Consider the following 25,491-nt stretch of genomic DNA (forward strand, 5'->3'; position numbering starts at 1 on the left):
GCATACACTATTTTTGTCATTCATTTTCAGTATTTGTAACAAAGAAATATGCAGTGGTAAAGGGGGGGCGGTTCAAGTATTGACTGTACTTTGGACTGAGCTTTGCCTACTTTGCTTTATGTGCAGAATGTCTAAACTAAGAATATGAGAAATAGTGCATGTGTACTTTGCTGTCAGTTTGAATCTTTCCACCTTCTATTACTGATATGAATGATCACACATGCAAACTGATCAGCACTCAGGGAAAAAGGAATCTTGATAAATTACAATATTGCATCAGAATGTCGTTATTTTCGATATAGCAGTTAATTATAGGCATGTGCACATCTGTGTGATTAAATAATAGGACAAAAATATGTTTCACAATATGTTAAATCAAGATTTGTGTGCTGCCAGTGTTTAAGGGGGGGGGGGATATGTAATTTAAAAACTGCAGTAAACTGTGCATGCTATTAGCCTAAACCTGTCAATACAATACAGAAGAATGATGGACTGCAAGAACACCTATGTAACATCATAGGTTATACCAGGTATTTAGAACTCTCAATATTTAGGTGAGGAGAATTTTGTAAAATCCCTACTTTTGGGCTGTGCTCTAGAACCACACGTGAAAGGTGCTCTCTGTCATGATTTTTCCTGCTTTTCTCTTCTGCCTATTGCCACCACTGAGATCTAAAGCTGGAGGTTCACTATATGTTAAATCAAGATCTGAAGTTGGAGGTGATGGAAATCTCATGCCATGGAATAAAATGCCATAGGATACAAGTAGCTACAGTAAGATGGAAGTGTTGGACAATATCAGCCCACTCCTCTCTTCCATCAAAGGAGCTTCTTGTGTTACCAGGGGACTTGCTCTGGAGCAGTGAGGAGGAACAATTTCACTACAATTCACAGTGTTCCATAGCATTTTGCCCATAGCATATTGGGCAGAGGCAGAGTTACCAGGGCTGTGTGTGTGTGGGGGGGTGCACGTTGCAACGGGTGCGTGCCTGGGGGGTGGAAAATTGACCCTGCGGCACCCCCTCCTTCCCCCCTATGGTGCCCCCCCACTTACCTTAGTGAAACAGTGCAAGATGGAGAAGCAGCCTGTTCACTTCAGGCCAAAAACTGCCTGGTGGGACTATATTTCCCAGAAGACCTTGAAGGCCTCTTGGGAAGTGCAGTTCCCACCAGGCTGTTTTCAGCCTGAAGGGAACAGGCTGCTTCTCCAGCCTGCACTGTTTCAGTAAGGTAAGGGGGGCAGGGCACCGCAGAGGGGGGGGGGCGGAAAACTCAGAGTGCACATTGGGCACCCTCTGGCCCAGCTATACCTCTGATTTTGGGCATAAACTTGAAAGTTTTGAGCCTACTTGGGGAAGGGGATGGAAGGGATAATCTATTACAGTGAGGGTTGTTGCACTCACAGTTCATAAGATCCATCCACTATTTGTTAAATCAACCCATATTCTTAGTTTTCTGTGAAGAATCCAGATTATAGTTCTATATTTTCTCTAGTTTTTTTCCCCTTTAGCAAGTATTTAATTAATACTGCACTGGAGTTATTTACTGAATATTTCAATGGCTGGATTCCAGATGCCAGCAACAACTAGTCTAACATCAAAAATAAATTTAATGAATTTGTACCCATTTTTGATTTGCCATCTTTGATTTTCCCTGCTTTTCTCTTCTGCCTATTGCCACCACTGAGATCTAAAGTTGGAGGTCCACTATATGTTAAATCAAGATCTGAAGCTGGAGGTGATGGAAATCTCATGCCATGGAATAAAATGCCATGGGATACAAGATTATAGTTCTATATTTTCTCTAGTATTTCCCCTGTAGCAAGTATTTAATTAATACTGCACTGGAGTTATTTACTGAATATTTGAATGGCGGGATTCAAGATGCCAGCAACAACTAGTCTAACATCAAAAATAAATTTTATGAATTTGTACCCATTTTTGATTTGCCATCTTCATACTTTGTCCTATGCAGCATATGATGTACTATCCTACTTCTTGTGGAGTTGCTGAAGAAACTGTCTTTGTTGTTGATTGTAAAACTGCAAAAGAGGATGATAAAGTTAATCAGTGTTGAAAGCAGCTGACTCAGTATTAACATATACAATATTTTCCACCATGAATTAAATCATCTGACACTTCCAACATAAGCATTGACATCTTTGACACCTCTACAATTCTGTAACAAAACACTATGAATTGGTGGGCTGCTTCACACAGTCCATTACTATACCTTTTTCTGGGTAAAAATGACACCAGTTTTGAGAAGTTATCCGCCATTTCCTTGACTGTTTTTGGTTTAGAACAGGGGTAGGGAACCTGCGGCTCTCCAGATGTTCAGGAACTACAATTCCCATCAGCCCCTACCAGCATGGCCAATTGGCCATGCTGACAGAGGCTGATGGGAATTGTAGTTCCTGAACATCTGGAGAGCCGCAGGTTCCCTACCCCTGGTTTAGAATACTCCATTTGGATCTTGGTGCCAATCTACCAAGTTCTGTTCTCAAGGCACTAAGACCCAAGCGAAGCATTCTAAAACAAAGCAGAGAACAAAAGGTGAACTCTGTTTTTGGGGATTAACCTTAAAACCAAATCTTTAACTGTGTGTGTTTTTGAGGGCCTATGTGTTTGTTTTTTGAAGGTTTGGGATGATTGTAATGTGGCAGCCAAGTAAGCCAATTCAATTCTGGTTGCATCAATAAGAGTATAGTGTCTAGATCAAGGGATGTTATATTATCACTCTATTCTGCATTGGTCAGACTTCACCTGGAATACTTTGTCTAGTTCTGGGCATCACAGTTCAATAAGGAAAATGATAAGCTGGAATGGGTCTGGAGGAGGGCAACCAAAATGGTAAAAGGTGTAGATTCCATGCCCTATGAGGAGCAGTGTAGGGGGTTAGGTATGTTTCATCTGGAGAAGATAAGGTTAAGGGTTGACATAATAGCCATGTTTAAATATTTGAAAATATGTCTTGTTGAAGAAAGAGCAAACTTGTTTTCTGATGCTCCAGAGACTAGGACAAGGAGTAATGGATTCAAGGTGCAGTAAAGAGATTCCACTTAAACATTAGGATGAACTTTTTGACAGTAAGGGCTATTCAACAGTGGAATACACTGCCTCAGAGGGTGGTGGAGCCTCCATCTGTCAAGGGTGCTTTGATCATGTATTCTTGCATGACAGGGAGTTGGATTGGATGGCCCCTGTGGTCTCTTCCAACTCTATGATTCTATGTAGAGCACTGCATTGTAACCTCTCCTGAGGAACTACATTGTGCTTTCTTGGTTTTGAGTCCTAATGGAAAAGAAAGTTCTCTAGTGTACTATCTACATAAGCAGTGTCCACCAGGGGCATGGTGCAACTTGCAGCTTTCTTTAAATAAACTAATTTGAAAAGAAACTCAATTCATCTGTGGTGAGATAACTGAATCACTAAGGAGTCCCCATAGCTCATAGATCTTTCAATGGATGAGAAATTACTTTTCAAAATCCCAAAGAATTTGAATTTCTGCAATTAAAATCAGGTTTGAACAATAAATTAGCAGACTTGCTTTGTTCCATTCCCCTGTCCTAGTTTTGGTTGATGAAATTTATTATAGAACTGGAACATAAACAATTGATTGCAACTTTCAATCTCTCAAATTCACCTGCATTTGTTTTTAAACCTCTGTATTACTGATTGGCATGAACAGACTTATCAAATACTGTAAAAAAGGCTTTAATCACATTATTGTATGCATGATAATTTACAGTGTTTTTGCACCTTAGTATTGCAGTAGAGGAAGAGAAGCCACAGTTAAGTGAAGAAACTAACCACTAGAGAAATTGTGCCTACTCAGTGCTCTGTCCAAATTCAAATTTAATAAATAAGTAAAAGACAGGTTGAACTTCAGGAACAAGACTGCATAATTTGGAATTCTGATGTGGAGTTAAATGTGGAGGGTGCTTGAAGGTTTCCGAGTTAGAATGGATTCCAGGAGAATGGTAAAATATTAGAATCTAGCATTTCTCTATATTAAACACTTCAGTATATTTCATTAGCTGCTTCCTTAGAACAGTTGAATGAAACTGCACCAGTAAGATGGGGCCATGAATGACCCTCTGGTCAAACATTTTACAAAACTGAAACTTTTAGTTTCAGTCAATTCAATCCCACTTACCAAAACAAACCAACCAACCCCCACATAATTTGCTTTCCAGGATTTCATAGGTGCTCATGTTCATAAAACCTTTCAGTTTCAAAACTGTTATTCTTCAAGAACTGCTTCTAATCCTATGATGTTGGAGGTTGTCAGTTGAAGATATTGACAAATATGGACTCTGCTTCTAGAAGCCAGAGTATATAGAATATAAGCGCCACTCAATTTCGACAATCATCTGTTAATGATAAGTATTATGTCACCTGCTGAGGAGAAATGAAATATTAATACAGGTGTCTAATGAGTTTTTTCTGTGTCACCACCACTTACTGATGTATGCGTGCTCGACTGAAGGGTGCTGTGTAGCAATCTGTTTCTTCCAGGTCAGGGAGTGCTTCCTTGTCAAGTTTCATTGGATTTCTGGGCAACCAGCTTTTCAATTCCCTCATATTCCTCTGCAGACTAGAAAAAATGTACTGAAAGTTATTTTATTATTCTCTTGCATACATTTTTGACCATATGGCCAGTCTTTCAATATGCATGGTGCTGAAATTAGCACAGGAAAGACTAATGAGAAAGGAAAGGATAATGAATACTCTCTACATTACTCCATTTGAAAGTGTTAGCAAAAGATGTCACACAGATCTTTCACTGTCACTACCACTGCAATAAAGAAAAAAGAAAAGAAACAACCAGCAGGAATAGATTTAGGAGCTTTTTTTAGGGTTAGTGTTATGTTTGAGATGAACTATATAACAAGAGCTAAACCATGCAATAATTGTTTCCATCACTGTTGGTCATGAATGAGGGATAAGCTGGGGAAGATGACTGATAAGTGGGGAAAGGGAACTAAAATTGATATTAGAAAATAGATTAAGAATTCAGTTGTACTTGTTCAGTTTTATTTACTGATACCATGGGCGAATAAACATCTGACAGAAGAGTGTCACACTAAAATGCAAGACTCATATTTTAACCAAGAAGCTATTGAAAGGAGAGATTTTACAGTGCACTCAAGGAGTCAACCCGCCATTTGGCCACTATCCCTCAGAGATAGAGTTGACAGGAACTTTGGTACACTCGCTATGGGTCTGTGCTTGTTGTTCACTCCACACACTATGTCTAGCAGCATAGTCTTCAGAATAGGACTGTCTGATCTATCCAGCTCCATCCACCTACAGCACTACCATCTTGGTTCTGATGGAAGACAACTCCTGTGGCCTCTTTCCTGCCAGACTACAGTGCTGCTTCTTTGGTAGGACATGGGGTGGAGGAGTGTTACATCCTCATTAGCAGGGATGACTACAAAGACCCATGGATCCTCAGATTTGTGACACATCTCAAGTGTCACCAGCAGGAAAAAGGGCTAGTGATTCTTTGCTTGCATTCTGTTTTGGCGCTACCATGGCGGGTGCAAGGACTGGAAAGTTCTCTCCCTCCCAACCTGCCTCCTCCAGGTTGCTGCCTCAGTGGCTGAAGGGGGAATGGGGCAGTGGCTTTGTGTCTTTCCCCCTGCACGTTTCCTTGTATGCCCCTTGCTCTTAAATAACAGTTGTGTGCTGTTGTGAAGAAAACTGTTCACTGAGTTTTTGTAATTCCTCACTTTTTTCCTTTTAAGGTTTTTCAATAAACCTGGGTCCCCCACAGCCAAATCAATACAAAATTGTTATCACACCACCCCCACCTATTTTCACAATTGTGCTCTGACAATATATATTCTTATTTTTCTTCCTTTCATTTAAAGAAAATTAGAATTTTTCCACAAACCAATCCTGTAAAGTGAAACTAGTTTAAGTACATTTGCAGTGAAAATACCATTTGTGTACATGTATGCGAAATACTTTTGTAAATATTGAAGTTCATTCTTTAAAACTCCATGCACATAAGTACAAAGGGACACAGAACAGGAAATAACTACAGAGGGAAAGTGAATGAAGTTTTGTTTTCAAGTCAGATGGCAACAAATTTTGATTATAATGGCCACACAGGTACAAACATACTTGTTGGGAAACAGAAAAGATTAATGCAAACCAGTCACTTTTTTAGCCATTTCTCATACTGTATTTTGAAGTCATGTATAATTACTGAAAATTACATCTGTGTCAGAAAATATATTCAATAGTTACAAGAATACCAATATTCACAACTATCTTAAGAAAAAAGACTTTGACCTGCCAAAAAAGTTCTGAATTAATTATTCAAAAGTTGTTTCTTTGATCTTCTTGGAGAACAAAATCATAATTCTTATATTACATCTGAACAGAATTTCATATATGGGTCTGATTTGCCAGAGAACAACCCTTGTTAAAAAAATAACACAAGGGGGCACTCAGTTATTGCCAATTACAGATTTATTTATTTCCACTGTAAACAGTTCCTTGAAACAAGATAAATATTTTAGTATGTGCATGGAATTTCCATTGACAGTTGTGATAGGGATTAGGGAACAAATAGCAAGATGGCTCCAACAACACTTACATATCAACAAGCAAGTCCATTGGACTGATTGGGATTTGTCATGGCCAGAGCCCTAAGACTGCTGAGGCCACACATGCAAGTGTCAGTGACAAAGTGGTCAGATATTTTTGTACTATTTTATCCCTTATTTCAAACACCATGCTTTTTGTTTGAGTTGCTTCATTTGTTATGAAATCAATACGTTATGTTTTGGCTAATGCTTCCAGTTAAATATTTAATCAATTGGAGCCACTTATTTAATGGGGATTGTGAGAATTAGGTAGGCTATTCAAACAAATTGCTGCAAGTAATCAAGTGCAAAATAGCAGTCAATGACCAAAAAAAAAATCATTTTGTCTGGATGCATTTTAAACAGGTGCCTTAGGGCCAAACTACACAATACAACATCCACCAAATGCAGTGCCATTTCAAAGACTTTTTTCTTTTTTAAATCACCACTGGAGGCCAATCCTGCTGGGAAATGTGGTTCAGGAAGGATGAGTGGCTCTTGTCTACTACCCCATGACATCCTGAAAACTGGGGGTGGGTGGTGAGGAGACTTCTAGTACTCTCTACCCTACAATTCTTGGCAGAACTGGGTCCCCCAGGACAATTTTAAAGATTTGGTATTGTATAGTCTGACCTCTGGAGAGGCACATACAGAACAATGTGCAAATACAATTACATTTAATTTCTCCGGATGATGAATGCTTGCTGAAGTCAAGACTGAAAGTAAATTACTAGGATCAGGTGGTGGACAAATTGGGTGGGGAGGAGAGCAGCTGATATATCCCCCAAGGTTGTTTCCACACAGCATAATAATAAGGGGTTACATTCAGTTTTTTAGAATCCGGGTCTATTTTATCCCAGTTTCTGCATGGTTGCCCATTTACATGAAGGAATAGAGTTAAGGTCAGGAGGAAATATTCTGATTTCTTTTGCATGAGGCATTATGCATGGCCAGGGTGATGTTGCTCCAAGCCATTGCCAGCCTTAGAGCGAAATGGCATTCTAGGGATAGAAACGCAGCGTGGAGTTTGTCTGCAGGCACATGTCACATGTCAGGTGATACTGCACCAGGAGTATGCAGGGCATGAAGAGGGTTGTGCTTTGAGCCACAAACATTCTATTTCAGCTGCCCCCTTCGGGGGGGGGGGTACTGGTGAGGAAGGCTGTAGGGTGTTTTGGGTAAACTGGTCTTTGGTGCTGTTATTTGTGCAAGGCACCATGGGGTGCTTGAGCGCATCCTGCAGAGCAGGCACTTCCAGCCCCCCACCCCCAGGACCCTGTTAGGAACATGAGCCCGGAGCCATGGGGCTGAGCTGCGGTTTGGCTAGCAAGTGACACTTGGCGAGAGTTAAGTGGGACTGGGGTGAGCGCTCATGCTTTCCCACATGGCCTCGCTTGCTGGGGTCTCGGAAGAGCTGTCAAAGGCCTCTGGACTTGTAGGCAAGGCAGCCCCCAAAGAGCATAGTGACAGCAGCATTGCTGGCTAGATCTGCTCAGCTGAAGAATTGAAACATTGTTGTGAATACACTGCTGTGCACACTTGGGTGAAATGGCACTCGGTCACTGCCATGAGCAGAAAACATGCTTGGGGAACGTTTTGAAAAGGGCAGGCTGCCATACCAGTTGATGGCTCAGCAGAAACGAAACTGACATGACATAAGGTGGGAGGAACAGGCAGTGTGGTTCAATGAGGGATTTTTGAAAAAGATTGCAATTTTAGTGTTTTTTTAAAAAAAACCAGGATGAGGGAAGTATCATAGGACAATCCTGCTTTGGGGATGGGACCCATGCAATGTTCTTGCCCAAATTGGAATATTTCCCTTCATCAACCCATTATATTTGTACTGTGCAGAATCAACTTAAGTGAACAAATTGCAGTTTTTACTTACCACGTGTATCATAATGGCAACTTCATGTGACAGCATACTTGTGTAAAATGGCTATTCCAAGTAAATTATCAGGGATAGTACGCTTCTGCCATGCAAAAAGGCAACTTTTACCTCTTGCTCAGTAAACAGTAAGTAGCATTTGTGACAACAGATTTTGTGACTTGGCTTTAAAATGAAACACTGTTTTTTTCTGGCTTTTCTTCAGTCTTTCTGAAAACTGCTGTGTTGTGAAGTTTTGGGAAAGATCACAGCAGAGCCTGGATGGCTGCCACATGGCTGGAAAGGTATGATTTTCCTGATTCAATTACAATAGCCATTTTCTCTGTTCCATTTTTTGTACCAGCCATTCCCAATACCAATTTTTGGTTCTTTTCAATTGGCAATTGAATATTTTTGTAGCTTCTAACATATCCTTTGAAAGCTGAGGCTTATGAATTCTTGCTGAGAAAGTAATTACTGCCATTTTTAAAACATGCCTTTCTGTCACAAAAACTACTAATAAAAACCTTTGCCTGCTAATAACTTTGTGAAGAGGTGACTGAGTGGGTAGTAGCAGTTCATCTCAGACATTACTAATGCCATTTCATTGAGCTTCCAGCCTGGCCTTGGGACCAAAAACTGCTTTGATCACTTGTTGAGAAACTGCAGTGGGAATCTCCTAGACCTTCAGTGGGCCTTTCCCCACTTACCTTAAGCCCCGCGCTACTCTCCTCAAGTAGCACGGGGTCCCGGGGCACTCCCCGCGACAGGGGCGGCGACAGCACAGCCGCCCCGAAGCTGCTGCTGTCGCGCCCCCTCAGCGCGCAGCATCCCTGGCGTTGGAGAAAACGGCGCATTTCGTGGGGACACCCAGGTGCGCGCCAGGTATGCCGTGCGCTAAGAGCAGCGCGCAGCATAGGGGGGATCAGGGTGAGTGGGGAAATGCCCAGTATCAGCAACACATGCCACTAGAGGCACTATATTCCAATGATTCTGCCTCTACTTAGCAAGTTAATTCCAAAGAATGATGCTGGGAGTCTACAGATCTGAACCATGCCATTTCTGCTACCATGTTCTGCTGGACCTAGATCAATCTGCCTATGAGTTGAAATCATTGTCAAATACTGGTTTTCAGAAGTTGAGCATCTGCTAGAGACAGAATCAAGCAAGTCTTCACACAAAACCATGATTTGTTTTAAATATGATTAATTTGTGAAACTGGGATTCAGTTCACAATCACTCAGATCTTGGTTTGTCTCAATAAATTGCCTTCTCTCTAAAGCCTGAGATGGTATGGCCAGGGTATAAACCAGGTTTAAAGAAGGATCTAGATGTTTTCATTTACACATCACCCAAACCACAGCTATAGCCAACAATGGTTTTGAACTGATTTGAGATCCTTGCTGTTGATCCTGGCTTGATGGAACCTGTGCAGCCATATTTAGTGGAGTGGCCCACATTCAAACCATCACACTAAACTATGTTTTTGTGAGATGGCTTATCTTAACTGGAATTTATTGTATCTGCAACTTCTTTCTGGACTTCCCAAGACTGCCTAGGGCTGTTTTGATACCCATTAGATGTCTTATTTGCCAGAGCCTTCCTTTGGTGTATAAGTCCCCCTCCGTGTGTGTGAGTTGATAACCAAAGATTACATTATCAATACAATTATGTATCCTATCCTATAACAAATAAACAAATGGAGAAATAATGCAGTTGAGACATCTGTGCTGACTTGACTAAGTCAACTGAGAGCCAAATTAAATATGACAGGGCATCCACTTGTATTTATTCACTTGGTCAGCCATTCATATAGGAAGGGGAGTAATTTTTCTTTTCTTTTTTTCAGAAAACAAAGCACACAGGAAAGTGAAACTAAACCTTGTCTTCACCACTGCCTAACTCGTTATGCTCTACTGCATGAAGCATTTTCCTTCCAGTCCAGTTCCAATACCTTGCTGGAAGGAAAACACTTCAAGCAAAGAGAACACCAAAATAAGGTTGGGAGAAAGCCCTAAAAGACTTTTAATCATGTGTGGTCTCCTTTGCTTTGAGCATACATTCCCTTCTCAGTTATACACACATTTCCCCTCTTTAGCAGTCACCCAGCCTTCATGTCAGATTTCTGAAAGCTCTGAGAGTGCAACTTTTTCTCTCTCTTCACAAAGAAAGCAAAGGATATCAGCATGCATTAAGCTCTCTTTGGGTTTTCTTACTTTTCCCTGTCTTCCCCCACCCACACCACAGCAGTTCCACCCATTTTTCGAGCTACCATTTCAAAATAATCAGAAGGACTTTCTCTCTGTCTGTTTAAAACATTCTAATGCTGAAAGTCTATTGCTGGAATGACAGACACTGCGAAATGGCATGAAATTGAAATCATTGAGCAAAGAAAAACCAGACTAAAGAGAGCAAAAAAAAAAACAAAGAAACCTCCCCAAATAGAGGGTGTACAGAAACTAAAAGGAAGTGGTGGGTGGGGAAAATGGTAGATAGGGGCTGTGTTCTCTGTGTGAACAAAATCCACAGGAAAACCCCACTACAAAGCAAACAACTGCAGGGTAAGCAAAACATGCATAAATTGCCATACTTTAACTTTCTTTGTCTTTGCTTTATATGAAAAATAGATCTTACTCCTGCACTTGCCATGTGAATAGCTGGAAATATAAATGGATATCTTCATCATACCTAGAATGGATACTTTAAGATCTAGATTTTGGAAAAAAAACCTCTTAACAATACATAATTTTCCAAAACATACCAAGTATTTTTTAAAAAATAGAGCATCTGAGACAAAGCAAGCATGTGCATGACTGGGGAGAGCAGATAAGCAGTTGTAAATTTATGTCATTAAGTATATGTTCATTTTTATTAATATCCACACATGCAAAACATTTCTGAAATATATTTCAACATTGTTTTTTCAGTTAAAATAAATTTGAATCATATATTTTAGTTGTAAAATGATGTTAAAATTTCTGTTTCATAAAAATCGTAAAAAGTAAATGAACCCTAAAATAGAAATGTCAGTAATTACACTTTTTCTAAATTTGGATATTCAGAACCTCCAACAAGTCAACACATAAAAGGTAGAATAAAATTAAGATGGAAGATCTTGAAAAATAGGTGTAAATATTCTGCATTTTATTTCAAAATGTGTCGCTTGCTGTTATGGTTCCAATTATAGTTTTAAATGAAGTACTGAGATAATGGGAACTACTAGATTTAAGCTATAATTTTAATTGAATAATAATAAGAGAACTTAGCCACTGGAATGCAGTAGAACTTTGACAGTTCCCAGAAATAAAATATCTAGCTGTTTGAATAAATGAATAATTAAATAAACAAGATAAGCAAGCTAGAATAATAGATTCTCCTACAAAATATTACCTTGAGCCAAATCCAGTATTTGCCTGATAGTGAAGTAAGTGTGAGACTTAGGCCAAACTCCAGTAGCACAGGAGATCCCTGACTAGATTGCCTGATGTTTAATTTTTTACTTAAGAGCAGCCATGGGAGACTCAAAATTGAATTAAAACACTGGTATGGGGTATTTGACCCTTTCTACCTGTGGAGTTCTCCCATTCTAAAGCGTATCTTCCTTGAAGCTGCTCTTAAGTTAATGGAAGGAGGTGGACTGTTCTATAGTTTACTGTCATATCATTTTTCTAAGAATTTTGTAGATAAAATCTGACACATCCATTCTGACTTGAACTTATATTCTGTTGGGAGGATATCAGTTATGCTGCTATATCATAAATTAACCCATATCCAAATACTTTAACAGGTATTAATATGAAATATATCTGTGGGTGTATGTATGTAATTTAATATAGTTAAGAAATATTGAGAAAAAATCATTCAAGTTCTACTGCATCCACTAATTGAATAGAGCTAAATTGCTTTAGGTCTTTTGTAATAAATTTACAACTGCGAGCATGGATTTTTTTTTTAGCAGGGTATCTGGCAAAATTAAAAGCTATGCATCACCCACCAACCTGCCCATGGTTTTGCTCCTCCAGTCAGTGTAATAACATTTTTTCCTGAAAGAATAGCAAAAATCATCTGAGAACAATTTCATTTATGATAGAACAGAAAGAAACATATAGAAGAAACAGACCTTCAGCTATTTTGCGACATATACACCCTTACAAAATGAATGTAAGAAACTCAGTTTTAAAGGCAAGGTGACATTTGAAATACTTGCATGGAACAATATTAAATATTAACAGCACAGTTAGAAATGGGCCAATTTTAAACATTCAACATGGACTAAAAAGTTAAAGATATCTTATCCCCTTTCCATTTTGTACTGTTTTCTTAGCAGCATAAATAGTATTTCCAAACTATCAACTGATATTTTCTATATAAATCATAGTCTGAAGATAGCTCCATGCACGAACTAGAACTGATTGCTTTTATATCCTGTTATTTTGTTTCCATTTAATGAATACAGTAAGGTCTGAATAAAAATAAAATGTCTTACAATTTTCTTTGAAATGTTTATAGAGAACATATATGGCTATTTTTTTTAAATACAATACACAAAGATATGCCATTAAAATAACTTCATTTTCTCATTAGGCTACTGGAGTCTTGCATTAAACAGAAATATATTTTATTATAAGGAATTTCAGCATTGGAGTATTATTACTCAGTCGGAAGAACAGATGAATTCTTGTGGAGTTCAAGTAACAGGTTTTTTATTTGAATGGATTCCACTTCAAATAAAGAAAAATGTGGGCTGATGACAGAAGGGTGCCATCAAGGCAAATGTTCATATGAGTTGTTTTAATATTGGTACTTGATGTTTGCTGTTTTTTTACAAAGTTATTGCTGTGTTTTTACTTTATGAGCAGGTCTCTGGAATGATAGAATAATTCTAAATAAGACTGAATGTATGGGCAGTAGAGGGAGTAGATTTCTTGCTTATGCTTTTTATAAAATCCTCCTCTCTTCCTCATTTTCTCTTATTTTAGAAATCCATAACATATTTATTTGCTTCCTTTATACTCCATCCTTCTCTCCAGGGACCCAAAGGGGCTTGCACCATTATTCTGTCTCCATGTTATCCTTACACCAATCCTTTGAGGTGGGTTTGTTTGAGAGTATGTGACTGTCTGACCCAGGTCACACAGTAAGCTCCTTCAGAGTTCCTCCTTCATAGCGAATGTCTGTCCAGTAACCAACTTAGTGCTGACTCAGCAGATGTTCCTTAGACATGCTTGTGATTTAGAAAACCGCATGCTCAGAGACTGATGTGTGTAATTAACACTGAGAATAATGAAATCATAATTCCCTGGAGGATTCGCTAATGCTCTCTGTAACCCTTTCATCTGGCTTCATTCTCGTACAAAAAAAGAATTGATTTCTTGGCTGTTAAATTGCTGGTGGATGGATAGGAACATTTTTTTTCTGATGCTAACCAAAGCTTCTGTAAAAAACCTATGAATAGAATAAGAATACAGGAGTTCAGTGGAGGTGGAAAGGGCTAGTGGAGAGGTTTTCTTCCTGTATAGAGCTAGTTAGATTCCGAGGCTTCTTTCTTTACATCCACCACTCCCCAGCTCCACATTCTAAGCTACATCTCCTTTTTTTCATAAACGCCCCTCTGCATAAATCATGCTTTCCCTCTCAGGACAAAGCATTCATACAAAGTTCTCCATCTCCTTTCCCCAGATCTGCCAAATACCCACTTCTAGCCTTATTACTTTCTTCCACATCCTTAGAGCTTTCCCTTTTCATTGCTTCTTTCTGTAGCTCAGGCCATTTTAACTTGCCTTTCAGGATAGCCATATAATCTTCATTTACTGTATTCTCAGTTCCAGAGCAGAATCCTGGAGTAACAGAGGGACTAAAAGTGCCATCCAAAGCAGAGTTACAACCTTCTGAAGTAAATGGGCTTAGAAGGATTAAATTCAGTTTAGGATGCCCTATAAATCTTCTTCCATGTGTTGTATCAGCCATCATTGGCTGAATACTTTTCTCTTAGCCTGCTTGGATTCAAACAAGTCACTCTATACAATATCAGTAAAGACAGGAAAAATTAGAAGAAGAGTGTATGAATAAACAGGTGGGAAGAATTATGATGGGTAGTTTAGTTTAGATTTATATCCTCCCCAACCCTGGCAACCCAGGCTCAGGGTGGTGAGCAATAACACATCATGTATGGTAAATACAATACAATTATCCAATAATAAATACATCTGTAGTTAAATAGAAACCATTCTAAATATCAAGACTCAAAAACAACCTTGTTATCATAAATCTTTGGGCTTCCCTGTAGTGTGGATAAAAGAGGACACCTCCACAAGGGTCATCCCCTTGAAATGTACATCTCCCCCAAGCCCCACCCTCTAACTCCTAAAATCTATCTATTTCTAATCCACATAAGGAATAGAAAGGGGCAAAATGGGAAAGGAAAGAAGGGAAAGGGACAGGGAGGAAAAGAGGCAGGGGTGGGAGGGGAAGGGAAAGGGAAAGGGAAAGGGAAAGGGAGGAGGGGTGTGTGACGGATGCATTCATCCTGCATTCAGGTTACAGGGTGGAGCCGCCCCTGAAAGAGTTAAGCCCTGGCCAGCCCTGATTGGCCAGAGAGAAAAACGCAGATACTATAAATACTGTCAGAGAGAGTGCTGAAGGGTTCTTCTTTTTTTGAGTCTTTTGACTTTTTGGCTTGGTGTGAGCTTGTGTGCCCTCGGGTGCTTTTTGGTAGCAGCGTGAGGAGAATCCGTTAGATCTCTCATGGCTGTTGTTTATTAATAGCTGAGGAAGCTAGTGAGTCAACTAAAATCCTGGGTTTGGAGGCGAGTGTCCGCCCTCAGGTGTTTTGTTTTGTGTTTTTGAGGGAAACCTATAACGGTCTATAGGTCTGTCCTCCAATACAGTGAACACCAGTCTTGGGAGGCCCAGTTCCTGTGGCAGAGAAGCCAGATTTTGGGAGTGTGGGAGAGGGAGGCTGTTATGCCTGAATCCCACTGGGCGTAGACTGGGTGTTTTATTTTGTGGTGAGGTACAGCAGACTGAAATCTATATTTTAAAGAGGGAGTGTGAAACCTCCACTGTAACATCATTTAAGAAACATCTTTTTTGTTTTATGAAGTAAAAATCTGAAGTAAAGCGACACCTGTGAGTGTTCATTGTGTAACTTAAGTGAAGTGCCTGCAACCATTAAGCTTTAAGAAACAATCTTTATCTGCAACCATTAAGCTTTAACAAACTTTCTCTGACACCAATACGCTTACATCCTCTCAAAATTACCTGAGAAGCCTCTGTTAAGCCAGCAATAAAAGTTTTAAGTTTTTGTTCAACTTTAAACTCGTTCCAGTTATTTTTGTTTTCTGTCTGTGTCTGTGTTTCCCCCCCCCCCAAAAAAAAAGGTGGTGTCCATTTAAAATCAGTTTGAGTGGGCTATATAGAAAAATATATTTTTGGTGGCAGTGAGAAGAGAATATATAAGCGCCCTTCTTTCACAGGGGGAATAAAGGGGAGAGAAAGGGGGGAACAGGGAGGCCAGATACGATGTCAGGCATTGCCTGCCCCAGCTATGGCCCTAGTGCAAAATCTGCTTTTAAGGCCCAGTGACACTGTACCATGTCCTGCAGGGCTCTAATTTCAGATGGTACTTCTACCAGGCTGGGGCCAGGGCCAGGGAATTTCCAGGAGATTACTACCAGAGAAACAAAATGTCCTCCAGGGTGATACTGGGAGATTCAGTCCTGTAGATAATAGGGCCCCAGACCACTCAGGGCTTTAAAGGCCAACATTAACACTTTTGAACCTGATCCAGAACTCTACTTGCAACCTGTACAGCTGGAGAAGAACAGGGGATATATGTGATCATATTGGGATCCAAGAAAGGACTTTCACAACTGCATTCTGGACCAGCTGTAATTTCGGGAGCATAGTATAAAACTGGAGTGGAGTGCTGAGCATCATTACTATAAATTTGTGTGCTGGAAGAATGGAGCAACTTATGTGTTTCATTGTTGTTGGGACCTGGCTCAGCTAAATACCACGGACAATGATGCCACTCCACACTGGCATCCTAGGAGCTGTCTGAAAGCTCAAAATAACAGTATAATCATGCAACAGAGAGAAGCTTTAATGGCAAATATATCAAGGCAGGACATCTCTATTTGACAAAGAACAGCTGCTGTATCTCACATTTATCCCATTTGTGTTTTGATTCCTGCTCTTCCTCCATGAAGCAGGAAGCAGCACAGATTCTCAGGCTTAGTTTTTATAATGTAATTGCCTCAACCTAGCCATATGTTTCCACTAGAAACACACATGGTCCAGATCAACCACTGTTTTTGTAACTTCCTTGGCAGTAACCTGAATGCCCCACACTGATGAAGAACAATTTATGCTGGCTGATGTTGCCTCTGACATCTGATGCTCAGGCAACTCTTCAACTCTTTTTTGCATACTGTCTCCTGCAATATACTATATTGTGGATCTCAAATGAACAATGGTCATTTTTGCATGGTCAAAATGTCCCAGTGTGAGCATGGAAAATATCCCTGTGCAGCCGAGAATTCTGCATGATCCCCAGAGCTGCAGTGGGTCTACCCAGGTGTTGCCCTGGGGTCGCCCCCCTATATTACCTTTGCTCCGTGACTTTCAAAAATTGCAAAATTGAAGGTCTTTTCAAATATTCCTGTGTGACCCCATGGCATCCAAATCAACAGGTGCAGAACAGGAGCATTTTTCCCCATCTCACCACTCTGGCCTGCCCCACCAATCAACAGACACTAGGAGCAACAAATGTTTGCATTGGCTTAGGAAGTGCTTGAAGTTGCTTGATACACTTGCTCCCCCCTTTATTTGTCTTGGCTTTGGAACTGGCAAATGTGAGGGTTGCAGAGGGGAATGTGGGGGGGAGGGGCAGGCCCCTCTCTGTGTCATGCAATCTGTCTCCTGTGCTTCCATGACAGTCAGCCAATGACACTCTGCTTTGGAGCTGCTTCCCTCTTGGTGATGGAGCCGGCAAATGTGTGGATCATGGAGAGGAATGTGGAGTGTGGTGGTGGGGAGACCCATTTCCCTCTCTGCTTTGGAGTCATTTCCCTCTTGACTTTGGAGATGGCAAATGTGTGGATCGCAGAGGGGAATGCGGAGTGGAGGGGAGGGCCATTTCCCTCTGTCTTTTGTCAAACCTGTTTCTTCTGTCTAAATCTACAGTTTCTCCCTCTGTGTTTTTTCCCCACTGCAATAAAAGCCATGTCTCTTATCAATGTGGAAGGAGTTTTGGGTTCGCAGTCATTTAATACTAAACTAGTGAAAGTGAGTGGGGGAATGGGGGAGAAACAGCTAATCAGAACATGGGAAATGTAGGTTGTCCACACATGTGTGGAAGAGATTGTGGTGCAAATGGAAAAAGACGTGGGCTAGTGTGGAAACAGCTGGGACATTATGTCCCAGTCCTGCCTCAAGTCCTTGGAAGCACTGGGGAGCCATGAAGAAAGAGAAACTGTGACAAATCAGCTGCGGTATGTAAAATCCTGGTTCTACCCTGGGGCATTTTGACCATGCAAAAACGGCCCATGATTCATGTTCCTTATGGTTTCTCAGTTGTGGCTGGGACTTTTGTTGCCTGTTATAAGGCACAAAGATGGAACTATCTGCAAGGCTGTCTCTCCCAATATATCCCCCTCAAGAGTGCTCTGCTCAGCTGAAAGGAACTTACTGGTGGTCCCTGACTCAAAGATCATCCAGCTGTCCTTAACCTTTGGGCCCTGACTTTGACTTGGTGGAACTCTGTGTCAAATGAGACCAGACCCTGCAGTATTTGATGTAGGTTCACAGGGCCTATAAGACACAGATGTTCAGCCAGGCCTTTGGTTGAGGATAGTGATAGTTTCATCAATCTGGCCTCACATGTTCTCCTCCTGCCCTTCCCCTTTCCCCTTCCTGCATTTATTGTTAAATTCTTATTTCCTTGTCCTATTAGCCCTTTAAATGGTTCAATTGCTGTTCCCCTGACTGGCCTCCCCATTTCACAAATTAAGGTTTTCAATGAAGGTTTTAATTGTATCATATGAACTGTAATATTTTATTGTAAACTACCTCAAGCCCAGCTTAGTTGGAAAAGGGCAGGGTATAAATTGAACTCAATCAATCAATCAATCAATCAATCAATCAATCAATCAATCAATCAATCAATCAATCAATCAATCAATCAATCAATCAATCAATCAATCAATCAATCAATCAATCAATCAATCACATGAGAGACAGTAAAGTAAAAAGTAATGGGACAAAGAAGCTAAAAGAAATTATCACAATAGAGAATTGCTGGAGCAAAAGCAAGGAGAATGTGGAGGAGAAAAGTCACTGGATTCAGTCTTCTTATAGTTTAAGGCATCAATCTCTATGCTAGAAAAAGAATGGAAACTGTATGCTGAGTTGCAGACATTTCCAAAGAAGGAAGGAGCAGATAAGGCTCCATACTATTGCTAACCATCTGCAACAGTGAACTAAGATTTAGCATATGTGCCAGTGCCAAAAGGAATGCACAAAGGGGGTGCCCACATTCCCCATTGTTTCCAATGGGAGCTAACAGAGATGGGGGCTACCCATTTGAAGGTCCATAACTTTGGCCCCCCTGAACCTAACTTCACTAAACCTGGGTGGAATCATCATAACAGTCTCTGGGTGATACCCTGAAATTTTGGTGCCACTAGCTTTAAAAATACACCCCTGACAGGCACCCCAAGAAATTTGCCCAAGATTCTCTGTTCTGCAGTGCCTTGGCTCCATTGTAGCCAATCGGGAATTTCTGTGTAAACAGGCTGCACATTTTTGAAGATAGACTTTACTTCTGGGGGTTAATTGTATCAGCTGCGCCCCCCGTACGAACAGCTCCCTGGGGATGGCGTTTTTGCCATCCCCAGGGCGCTGTTTATGGCCTGTGCGGAAAGGGCCTCTGGGTCTGGAGTAAATGGTCTCTGGACTGCAGACAAAGTGCTTGAATTTACTGATATGACAATCCTGTTTCAATCCTCAGGGATTAATTTGAATTACATGAAGGAAAGACAGCAGTGTCAGTTATTGAAATGTTACTGAAATGTTTCAGAAGCATGTTTTTTTATCAGGGAGAAATTGCAGAGAAACTTCTTGTTCTTTACTCTTGTCTCTGTTATGTTGAGACAATGAACATAATAATACATTTATGAGATTAAAATTTCCACAATACCTGAAAGGCATCCTGATGCTCATCCTTTCAGCATATTTGCACAATGTATCCCAAGGACAGTGAATTTTAACAAACATAATATCATGGCTTGTAACAGCTTGCTGTGAAAAGTAACAGAATGATTATACATTAACAATCTACATCCTGACATAATGTGGACTGATATTTTTGGTTTCTATTGGTTATTTAAATTCAGTAGTGCATTTTGACCTTTTCTCAACATCATAACTATGATTACTATTGTATGAAATAAAATAGTAATCTCTTCAAGGAATGAAACTACCACCTTCTTGAATAAGATCCAGGTTTCCAGGTTCACACATGGTATTTTGTTCTTTACATGACCTAATATATAGCTATCTCAGATATCTACCACAGATAAATATGCAAAAAATATAATTTAAGAAGCAGAAAATTCTGGAGACCATCAGAGGCAACTTCCAACTTGTGGAGATTTCTCTAGCTGCTACAGCTAAGGAAACAACACACTTAATTTATTTGCTTTGGCAAAGAAGGGCACAAATAGGTACTTAATTCTAATCATGCTGTGGATCTAGTACCCATAAACAAACTCATGGATACCACCCACCCTTCCAGAAAATGTATTAGTTATCTTTCAGGTCCGATCATGCATAAGATAGATAGTTTTGTTGGTATTCAAAGAAAATGACATCATTACAGATGAGAAAAAAAATGCACACTACCTCTCTTTCTAACATTAATCCTTCTGCTCGCAGGTTCTTTTCAAAAGTGCTCCTTTTCTCTATTTGTAGACTTGATTTTTTATAAACTAAGATATAATCAATACGTTTTTTGCCATCTTTGAAGAAGAGCCCTGATGTTGCTAGGACACTCATATTACTCTGAAAGAAAAAACATATTAAGCTATAAATATAAAATATAAATATATGTTTAAATGTGTGATAACAATGCAATATAAAACAATGAATCTATACACTATATTTATCTCAGGAATGTTTTGATGGAATATAGAAGAGAAGAACAGAACCATAATACTCCCTCTCCTTTAAAACTTATGCAAGTTCTGCAGACATATAGATGTCAGAATATAAATAACAAGATTTTCTTTCACCTGTGAAAAGTTTACTTTCATGCAAAGACATCACCAAAGACATCACCTTTACCCTCATGCAAAGTCATCACCAGGCTCAATTGAACAGTCTTCAAGGACAGCCTCTTGTGAATCATTGTAGATTTCTCTAGTCTGGATATAATCAAAGCATGTGTGAATGTGAGATCTTTTTTAGCAACAGTTGCCACTGTCATACTAGTCTGAGGTGGAAAAATGCAATCTTGGCAATAACAGTCCCCTGTTTTTCCAGTTTCAATTTATTTACCCTCATGCAGTCCTTCGCTCTCTTCAGTCTCAGATTTAGAGTTTATACTATCTCATTAAAATTACATGGAAAGGGAGCCCAGAAACTCATTCACTCTTTTGGTTCAGATAGGACTTCACTTATTGTTTACAAAGTCACTTGTAGTGGCTTCTGGGCTGAAAAGAGGAACATCTTTTCTAATATCATAGCCTTACAAGAGTGGAGAAAGTCTTAGGAGTAAGGTATAAATTGGATTACCAAATAAGGGGCAGAATAGACGTTTGAAGCAGGTGCAGAAGAAAAATAAAGGAAAACAAATAGTTGTAACCCTCCACATAAATCCACACCACATCTGACCCTTCATGACTTCTCATGACAAATAAAAATAGAAGAATTTGTACTTTGCCTTTCTGTCCTGTAAGGAGAGGGGCTTACAATCTCCTTGCCCTTCCTCCTCACAACAAACTCCCTGTGAGGTGGGTGGGGCTGAGAGAGCTCCAAAGAGCTGTGAGTAACCTGAGGTAACTCAGCTGGCATGTGTTGGAGTGCACAGGCTAATCTACTTCCACAGATAAGCTTCCACAGCTCACAGCAGAGCGGGGAATCAAACCCGATTCCTCCAAATTAGAATGCACCTGCTCTTAACCACTACGCCACTGCTGCTCCTTTTTGGTCCTACTGTGAAGGTAGGTTTCAGAGTGATATTTCTGGGGAACTGCTGGTCAGCCCCCTGACCTCTGACCTTCAGGAATCTTGCAAGATTTCATCTTAATGTCCATGCTTTTGAACATCTATATGAAGCCATTGGGTAAGGTCACCTAGAGATTTGGTATGAGGCCCACCAATATTCAGATGAAACTCAGATCTTGTGCTTCCAGCAGATCATGGGTAGGCTGTGGAAACCTCAAACAGCTGCCTGAAGGTCATTTTAGTGTATGTGAAGACTAACAATTTAATCCGGACAAAATGGAAATACTACTGGTGGGCGTAAAGTCTGACTCCGGAATTGTACCGGACAAGCAAGGACACTGATTTAGAACCCATTGTGCATAGCTGCTGCTGATATAATCTTTTTAAAGATTTACTGCACATTCATTTGGGGTTTATACAGTTGTACATCAGGGAACATCAGGCAGTAAAAGCTTTACCATTAATCACACATTTATAGCAACAACTAGTCTACAAACGTAGGAAGAATGGTTTCACTATAATTAATTTGCTTCAAGTTCTCTTTATATTTTTCAGACTAGCTGCTGTGCAGAGTTAGGTTGAAACTATCCTAGTGATTTATAGAAGCATAAAAGTTGGAAGAGGCCATATAGGCCATCTAGTCCATATAGGCCAGGGGTAGGGAACCTGCGGCTCTCCAGATGTTCAGGAACTACAATTCCCATCAGCCTCTGTCAGCATGGCCAATTGGCCATGCTGGTAGGGGCTGATGGGAATTGTAGTTCCTGAACATCTGGAGAGCTGCAGGTTCCCTAACCCTGAGTGATAGACCATTCAAAGCTAGCTAGGCCGGGAAGCATGGCTTGGAAAGCCACAGATGCCCAAATTCTCGGGTGTGTAGAAACACCATCCCATTTTGCAACTGCTATATCCAGAACTTTATGTTATACCCAGGCAGAAATATAAATAAATATATTCTAGATGTGAGCAGTAAATGTAAAGCTAACTACTAGTTTAGATGTCTTGAATTTTTTTCAGAGGATAAGATGTAAAGACATGCTTAATTCTTCCATTGGCATTAATGAAAATCTGAAATTATGTAATTCAGGGCATACTTAATTCAAGACTGATGTTTTACTGGTTGGTCCTGAATCTCAAGCACTTTATAGTCAAGCAAAAATGTCCCTAGTTGACCTTAGTTGTCCTCTGATAGTTGTTTCTGTTTTGTTTTGTTTTTTCCATGTGTAATAGAGGGGAAGACACTGGACAAGAGTGTTTTCCCTGCAAGAGTTATGAAATAAAGACGTGCAGCTCTGCTCATTCTCTTTTCAGCCTTTTGTTCTCATCTGTTCAGAATGTTTGAAATAGCCTGGCTTGGCACTTTATCTGCCCTCTCCAAAAAAGTTCATAAAATACACAGTAGTAACCCTGAATGATTTTTCCAGAAGAAAGTGCATTCATTTCCACTGCTCTTCATTGAAACTACTAGAGACTCCATTTAAATTCTTAGGTCTATCTATGATGCTCCTGGGGAAAGTGCCATAAGGATCTAGATCTGCTCCTAACCAATAATGATGACCTGATTAGTGGAGTGAAAGTAGTAGGATCCTTAGGCGGGTGTGATCATGTTCTCCTGGAGTTTGCTATACAGTGGAAAGGGGATGCTAAGCATAGTTATACATGCATTCTAGATTTTAAGAAAGCAGATTTCAGTAATCTTAGGAAACTACTGGGCGTGATCCCGTGGTCAAAAATACTAAAAAAGAAGAGAGTGCATCATGGCTGGGAATTTCTTAAAAGTGAGATCCTGAAGCACAATTTCAAACAGTTCCAATGAGGAAGAAAAATGGGAGGGGTCAGTACTTTCAACTGAGTTAAGATTTAAAAAGAAGATGTACAAGAAATGGAAAAGTGGAGCAATCACCACAGAAGAATTCAAACAAATAACCAGGATGTGTAGGGAGAAAGTCAGAAAAGCTAAAGCTCACAATGAGCTGAGGCTTGCCAGAGAGGTTAAAAACAACAAAAATGCTTTTTGAGTTTTGCCCATAGCAAAAGGAAGAAAAAAGATAGGATAAAGTCACTGCATGGAGAAAATGGCAAAATGCCAACAGGGGATGGAGAAAAGACAGAACTACTCAACATCTTCTTTGCCTCAGTCTTTTCCCAAAAAGGAAACTGTGCTCATCCAGAGGAAAATGAAACAGAAGATACAGTAGGAGGAATTCAGCACACAATAAATAAAGAGGTAGTGCAGGAACACCTGGCTACTTTAAACAAATGTAAATCTCCGGGCCCTGATGAGTGACATCCCAGAGCATGAAAAGAACTCACAGAAGTAATCTCAGAACCACTTGCTATAATCTTTGAGAACACCTGGAGAATAGAAGTCCCAGTGGACTGGAGGAGGGCTAATGTTATCCCCATCTTCAAAAGGGGGGGAAAGGAAGACCCTAATAATTACTGTCCAGTCAGCCTGACATCAATACCAGGGAAGATTCTGGAGCAGATCATTAGACAGATGGTCTGCCAGCACTTAGAAGGAAATATTGTAATCACAAAAAGTCAGCATGGGAGGAGAAAGAAGGAGGAGGAGAAGGAGGAGTTTGGATTTATATCCCCCCTTTCTCTCCTGTAAGGAGAGTCAAAGGGGCTTAGAATCTCCTTTACCTCCCCCCCACAACAAACACCCTGTGAGGTGGGTGGGGCTGAGAGAGCTCCAAAGAGCTGTGGCTAGCCCAAGGTCACCCAGCTGGTGTGTGTTAGAATGTATAGGTTAATCTAGTTCCCCAGATAAGCCTCCACAGCTCAAGTGGGCTCAAGTGGCAGAGCAGGGAATCAAACCCAGTTCTCCAGACTGGTGTGCACCTGCTCTTAACTACCATGCCACAAAGTAGTTGACATCTTTCTTTCTTTCTTTCTTTCTTTCTTTCTTTCTTTCTTTCTTTCTTTCTTTCTTTCTTTCTTTCTTTCTTTCTTTCTTTCTTTCTTTCTTTCTTTCTTTCTTTCTTTCTTTCAAGTGTTTATAATAAATAAACACTTTGAGGTTGGTTGGAATGAGAGTATGTGACTGTCCCAAAATCACCCAGTGAGCTTTCTAAGTCATGCAATTTAGGTGGTATCAAACCACCCAGAAGCTGCTGCTAGACCTCTGGTTGCTAACCACCAGGTGGGTCATGGAGATCTATTAGAACTTAACTCCATACAACAGAAATGTGTATATCCTAGAGAAAATGGATGTGTTGGAGGGTAGACTCTATGGCACTATACCGCCGTGAGGTCTCTCTACTCCCCAAGCCCTTCCCTTCTCAGACTCCATAAAAAAAAATTCCACGGATTTCCCAACAAGTAGCTGGCAAACCTAGCCAGGACTAACCTCAATATTATGGCTCAGCCTGTTCTGTCTGGGGACCTCTGGGAGGAAGACTCAGATGGAGAGGAGGGGACAGTTTTGGTTCCAGATTCACAGGTACTGCCTGTAAATGCAGAGACTGAGCAGTCAGTAGCTCCCGCGGGACCAGGTCCAGAAGTTCAGGCAGAACATTCAGGCTGAGATCATAGCCAGGTCCAAGCTCTGAGATCCCTAACCAGGGTTCAACTCTGAGACTCTTCAGCCTCTTGAGACTAAGCCAGAGAGGACTCTGCCAGCTCCATCACCCCCCCCCCATCTAGAACCCTAGGAGCCATACAGGAGGAGACTGCGTTCCAGTTTACAGCAAAGGAGGTGCAGCAGCAGGTTAACAGTTTTAAGGCAAGCTGAAATGGATGCAAAATCTTTTCAGGAGTGAGACTCACTAGTGAATGGGAGGTTGGC

At 40.4% G+C, this 25,491-nt stretch overlaps 1 protein-coding gene across 3 annotated transcripts in view; it reads right to left on the reverse strand.

The window, feature by feature from the left end:
- The window catches only part of ANO3 (anoctamin 3), a 163,434-nt gene that overhangs the window by 61,364 nt on the left and 76,579 nt on the right, over positions 1-25,491 (reverse strand). For 2 of the 3 annotated variants that reach the window (XM_048486771.1, XM_048486770.1), the window contains exons 6-10: positions 20,376-20,534; positions 19,672-19,772; positions 12,470-12,514; positions 4,468-4,599; positions 1,935-2,041 (exon numbers count right to left, since the gene is read on the reverse strand). In XM_048486771.1, coding sequence (XP_048342728.1) covers positions 1,935-2,041; positions 4,468-4,599; positions 12,470-12,514; positions 19,672-19,772; positions 20,376-20,534 — 544 coding nt within the window. The remainder of the gene's footprint in view (positions 1-1,934; positions 2,042-4,467; positions 4,600-12,469; positions 12,515-19,671; positions 19,773-20,375; positions 20,535-25,491) is intronic. The other variant, XM_048486772.1, reaches the window with a different exon arrangement.

The sequence above is a fragment of the Sphaerodactylus townsendi genome, linkage group LG02, assembly GCF_021028975.2.
Source record: "Sphaerodactylus townsendi isolate TG3544 linkage group LG02, MPM_Stown_v2.3, whole genome shotgun sequence".
Taxonomy (NCBI): Eukaryota; Metazoa; Chordata; class Lepidosauria; order Squamata; family Sphaerodactylidae; genus Sphaerodactylus; species Sphaerodactylus townsendi.